The sequence below is a fragment of the Helianthus annuus genome, chromosome 6, assembly GCF_002127325.2.
Source record: "Helianthus annuus cultivar XRQ/B chromosome 6, HanXRQr2.0-SUNRISE, whole genome shotgun sequence".
Lineage (NCBI taxonomy): Eukaryota > Viridiplantae > Streptophyta > Magnoliopsida > Asterales > Asteraceae > Helianthus > Helianthus annuus.
The window spans coordinates 20,708,007-20,714,143 of NC_035438.2; the positions used below are offsets into that span (position 1 = coordinate 20,708,007).

Consider the following 6,137-nt stretch of genomic DNA (forward strand, 5'->3'; position numbering starts at 1 on the left):
CCTTCTATTTGTTAACATATTCACAACCCAAATATTGTTACCATATAACGGCTTTTAAATTAAATTCCATTTAATTTATGGAAACTAATTCAAATCTTTCATAAAAAGATACGTGGCCTTGTGAAACAAGAAAAGTCTCTTACAACTTACAAGGATAATTCAGCCAAACTCAATACTCAAAGGACCAAAAGAAACAATCCCAAAACCTCAAGGACTTTTAACAATTGATCCAAAAAGGCAAAAATCAATGTTCTCAAATACCTCAACTGCCGTTTCCAATTTCAACCTCGGTTATTGACCTTCTTTTCCAAGCAATTTATTCAATAAACCCTCACAATTTTCTTTGAGATTGTTGGAAAACCAGACACCCCCACATGTTTCTTACCCTCCAGAAACACATGCAATCAGTTGTTTCAAAGTCAACCTTAAAAGTATGGTCTTGTTTGGTGTGCCATGAGTCGTTATTTCCTGACCAGTTTCCAGTTTAAATGAAGTATATATAGAGATGGTTTTTGTAGCTATATTTGAAGATTTGTTGTTTTGAAATTAATGCATTCTGTATGTAACAGTGGTTCGATCGTTGGTTTTTATAAGGTAAGTGGTGATAATAATTCTGGTCGGAAAACGGGTAACTGTAACGGGAGAAAAGCGTTGGTGAAAGTGACACATCGGAGTAGAGTTATGGGTTCAGTGCCGGTTAAAGTGTTGGGTCAACCGAAGGTTGTTAGGGGGGATCATGGTTATGTTCTTGAAGATGTTCCTCATTTGACTGATTATATCTCTGATCTTCCGGTATGTTGTATGAATATCCATCTCTCTCTTCACACACACACACACGGTTAATTTTGTGTTATTTGTGAATTGTTTTGGACAAACGCGATTAATATTATATTGTTAATCATGCCTGTCTGATTAAGGGTCTATCCGCCCTTTATTTATTTATTTATAATAATAATAATAATAATAGGACAAAAAGTAATTTTATATAATTTTAAGAGTTTAACGGATTATTACAACTTTTAAAACATATGTTACAATCTATTAAAACATAACCGATGCAGTTTTCAAACGTCTATAACTTTTTGCATACGTTAATGTTTTTTTTAAAGAAAAAAAAATTACAGTATAAAAACGAACATTTTAGTTTCTTTAATTTAAGTATGGTGTCCCTCTAGTGTGTGTACACACCCACACAAACTATAGACATACATACACAAAATAGGTTGGAACCCATGTATTATACACTTTGAATAAATGAAATATTTAATAGTTTGTAATGAAGATTTAAAAATTAAAGATATATGATTGACATTTTATTAATTAATTTTTTTTAAATTAAAAAATAGAATACGAACGGGTGAAGTAAGAGAATCGAGAAAAAGAATACCGAGCTCACATAATTGTGATACGTGACGCAACTAGTCATTAAATTATTAGGGGGGTGTGTGTTAACTATTAACACCTATGCCGATGTCGGACGATGTACTTTGATACAAAACCAAATTCAAATAGTGAATCATATGAAAACTACAAATATATCTTATTTTTTTATTTTTTTTATATTAATTTACCCTTGATAGTTGGTCCTGATTTATTGGTAATTGGTAAGGTGAGTTTGGAGTTGGTGACCTATATAGTGTAAGCGATCATAATTGTACTTTGTTGTCAACTAACAATTATACTTGTTAAAAAAGTAATAACACATCTTTGTCTGAATCTTAACACACAGAAACACACATCTTTGACGATTAATTGATTCAAGCTCTACTCTTAATGATGAAGGGATTTGTGCCTTTGTATATTGGTGGTAATATGAAGTGTATGTTACTTACTAATAATTAAATGTATGATTTGTTGCAGACTTATCCTAATCCACTGCAAGATCATCCTGCATACGCAGTTGTTAAGTAAGTTAACAATCATAGCTCTTTAAGTAATTTCACTCATCATTTTCAAAATTTAATTTGGAATGGCTTTGATTCTTAAGAACTTGTTCTTGTGTTTGATTGTTTTCTCAGGCAGTATTTCGTTGATACGGATGACACTATTGCTCAAAAGGTCAGCATGTTGCTAATTTACACTCATATGATTCTCGTACAATATACCATTGTCTTAACTTAAGGATTAGTTTCCCTTTAATGACACACGATATTTAACGAAACCCGAAGACATTTACTTTCATACTTATGTGATTACGCGTCCTGATAATACGTTTGCATTTTTACAGATTGTTGTTCATGCTAATGGTCCTAGAGGCACCCATTTTCGACGAGCAGGACCACGTCAAAAGGTAAAAACCTTTCACACATATCAACTAGTTATAACTAGGGCTGCAAACGAACCAAACGTTCAGCGAACAGTTCGTGAACTGTTCGGCGGGAAGTTCATTTGTGTTCGTTCATTTTTTAAACAAATGAACACGAACAAGAAATTTCGTTCGTTTAGTTAAACAAACAAACATGAACAGAGGTCGTGTTCGTTCGTTTATGTTCGTGAACGTTCGGTAACGTGTTCGTTTGTGTTCGATAGATCATTAGTGTTTTTAGTTTTTATATTTATTTAAATACTTCAAAATTCCGACAAATTAAATATTTAATAAGTGTCAGTGTATTATATATTTTGTTTATGAACGATTATTTGTGTTCATGAACATAGGTTGTGCTCATTTGTGTTCGTCAACGTTTGTTTTTGTCCGTTGCCTAAAATTAACAAACAAACACAAACGAACACGAACTAATTCATTTCTTTAACAAACGAACACGAACATAAAATCTCGTTCGATAAGTGTTCGTGATTAACGATTCACGAACACATATATTTTCTAACAAACAAACACGGACAATGTCTTGTTCGTGTTCGTTCGGTTCATTTGCAGCCCTAGTTATAACTTATATATATTTCTATATGTCACATGTTAATTGACATACTAAATGAATGTTATTTCAGGTGTATTTCAAATCAGACGACGTTCACGCTTGTATTGTGACATGTGGGGGCCTATGCCCCGGTCTCAACACTGTGATTAGAGAAATCGTTGGTAGTTTACACGATATGTATGGCGTTACAAGAATCGAAGGGATTGAAGTAAGTTAAAATTTCATTTCCATTAGTTTCCCTTCATACCTGAATCATGGGTATGCACTTATATGCTATGTTAATGGATATGCAGGGAGGTTACCGAGGTTTTTACTCACGAAATACAATATCATTAACACCTAAAGTGGTTAACGGTATTCATAAACGAGGTGGCACCATAATCGGGACTTCACGAGGTGGTTATGATAACAAAAAGATAGTCAATAGTATTGAAGATCGCGGAATCAATCAGGTGTATATAATAGGAGGTGACGGAACACAAAAGGGGGCGTCCGCTATCTATGAGGTATACTTTTGTAAGACTGTAAACATTTAATGCTTTTTATGAAGGCAAGTGCAAACAATTTGTGTTCATGCAGGAAGTTAGAAGGCGGGGTCTTAACGTTGCAGTTGTCGGGATTCCAAAAACTATAGATAATGACATTCCGGTACTGATTTAAGATCGTTGTTTTCATCTGGTCTCTGCACTTCTATGAATAGGTTTGGTCATCTAACCGTGTCACTTTGATCTTGATTTACAGGTTATCGATCAATCATTCGGCTTTGATACTGCTGTCGAGGAGGCTCAACGTGCTATTAATGCAGCACATGTTGAGGCAGAGAGTAACGAGAACTGTATCGGCCTTGTGAAGTTAATGGGACGAAATAGTGGTATGATTTTACAATATGCTGTTGGGCCGGGCCAGGCCAGGCCGATCGGATTCATACTAGAAGTTGAATGATTTTCAAACCTGTTTGGCCCGTTACCTTTAACAAAAGCAATACTGTTAGAAAAATAATATATATTATTAACGTGTTAATTATGTCTGTGCAGGGTTTATTGCAATGCATGCAACACTAGCAAGCCGAGATGTTGATTGTTGTTTGATTCCCGAGTCATCTTTCTATCTTGAAGGACCCGGAGGTCTTTTCGAATATATAGAAAAAAGAATCAAAGAAAACGGGCATATGGTAATCGTTGTAGCAGAAGGTGCGGGCCAGGATCTTGTTGCCGAGAGCTTACGAACTAATGATGACAAGGATGCCTCTGGAAACAAGCTCTTAAATGATGTTGGTTTGTGGTTATCTCAAAAAATCAAGGTAAGGAAAACAATATATACGATATGGGCTGGGTTAGGCCCAATGGGCCAGACCTCATACGGGCCCAAGCCCAACTGTTGAGCCCGATCCAGCTCAATACGGTAAATAGTCAATCTCCATCTAAGTGATATTTCTGATTCTTATAAGCAGGGTCATTTCAAGAAACAAACAGAAATGGAGATCAACCTTAAATACATAGGTAAGGAAGGGTAAATCCGTCATTTTTTTTCATGTGATATGATATGATTAAAAGTTAAAAAGGGTGTATGTGTTCGGGTTACAGATCCTACGTACATGATTCGAGCTGTTCCAAGTAATGCATCGGATAATGTTTACTGCACTCTTCTGGCTCAAAGTGCGGTTCACGGAGCTATGGCTGGCTACACTGGCTTCACTGTTGGCCCGGTCCATGGTCGAGAATGTTACCTACCGTTTTACGTAAGTTAAAAACTTAAAGTTACCGTTATACCCTCTGAATCATTTTCGTTCTGAAAAAAGAAACACAAGTTAATCGAGTTATTGTTATATTTGCAGAGAATAACTGAGAAACAAAACAAGGTTGTAATTACTGATAGGATGTGGGCAAGAATGTTATCTTCAACGAATCAACCGAGTTTTTTGAATACGAAAGATATCATTGAGTCAGACATGGATGAAGCACCACCAACTCAGTTGCTAGATGACCGGGTGGTGGATAACGGGTTTGTGACCAAGGAAACTACTGTTTGCTGATTGTGGTCGCGCGGATACACTCTTTTTTTTTCAAGTTACAAGAATTGAATAAAAGTCTTGGATCACTCATGTGTATATATATATACGGTAATGGTTGGTATATGAGGGCTGTCGGTTTAGATTTTCGTGATCTGTGAAGGCGGAGATGCGTTTTTTCAGTTGTATGTGCAAGATTTGTGGTTGAATAAGAGAATCATTTAGTGGTTTAAAGTTTAGACTTTAAGCTTTATCACATTCTAATGTAATGTAATTTGTTCTAGTATATAATTAAACCCTATATTTGTCTTTGTAACTGTTAACAACCATGGTTTGAAGATGAATCACACAAACATTCAAAGAAAACAAACACAGATCTAGCGACAAAACGGTGACAAATCTCTTATTTAACCCAAACCAAAAACTTTGCCCCCCAAAAACCCAGAGATCTTACAAATGTAAGATCTGAACAAATGGAACGATACAACCAGTCTTGATGATCATCAACTGATGATCATCTATACCAACAGTACTGTAAATCTCTCAAACAGATGAGAGAAGAAGCCAAGATACAACAGAGAACTTGATGAACAAACCCTAGATCTAAACAAAGTGAAAGTGAAATACTGAGCGAAGTAAAACAACTGAAGAGAGAGAAACCCCTTATATATTGCAGCTCAACACATGTTCCACTTTGCACCAATAGATCAACAACTTGACAACAATACCCCCTGAAGTTACAACTTACCGCCTTCAAAATATCTGGCCCAACTACCTGTGTAAACAAACTAACAACCATATTACCATTAGTAACAACCGGCCCAACAATACAGGCCCAACAGAATAAAATAAATAACCCAAATGAATGAAAGCCCAATATCTTTCAACACTCCCCCTTCATTCAATTGGGTTTAAACAAGTCTAACATTCCCAACTGACCACAAAAGTCATTGTGTTGGGTAACACTTAAACCCTTTGTAAAGATGTCTGCCAGTTGATCCTCAGACTCAACCCTTTTAGTAACAATGAAACCATTTGACACCTTTTCTCTCAAGAAATATAAATCAATCTCAAAGTGCTTCGTACGCTCGTGAAACACAGGATTTGCAGCTATTGACATAGCTGCATTGCTATCACAAAACACCTGAATTGGAAGTTTACACTTCACATTCAACTCATTTAGCACATTCACAATCCACACAAGTTCACATGTTGCCGAGCACATAGCACGATACTCAGCCTCTCCAGTCGAC

The 6,137-nt window shown here is 35.8% G+C and overlaps 1 protein-coding gene across 3 annotated transcripts; it reads left to right on the forward strand.

The window, feature by feature from the left end:
- Positions 1-274: 274 nt before the first annotated feature.
- LOC110864940 (ATP-dependent 6-phosphofructokinase 3) lies at positions 275-5,193 on the forward strand. 3 transcript variants are annotated; one of them, XM_022114110.2, is made up of 13 exons: positions 275-493; positions 570-792; positions 1,861-1,907; positions 2,019-2,058; positions 2,228-2,290; positions 2,947-3,084; positions 3,170-3,382; positions 3,456-3,524; positions 3,618-3,747; positions 3,911-4,176; positions 4,327-4,375; positions 4,460-4,614; positions 4,711-5,193. In XM_022114110.2, the coding sequence occupies exons 1-13, from the start codon at positions 489-491 to the stop codon at positions 4,906-4,908; spliced, it is 1,596 nt and encodes a 531-aa protein (XP_021969802.1). In that variant the 5' UTR covers positions 275-488; the 3' UTR covers positions 4,909-5,193. The 3 variants fall into 3 exon arrangements, with proteins under 3 accessions (XP_021969802.1, XP_021969801.1, XP_021969803.1); XM_022114111.2 differs by having other exon boundaries at positions 276-431; XM_022114109.2 differs by having other exon boundaries at positions 275-792.
- Positions 5,194-6,137: the final 944 nt, after the last annotated feature.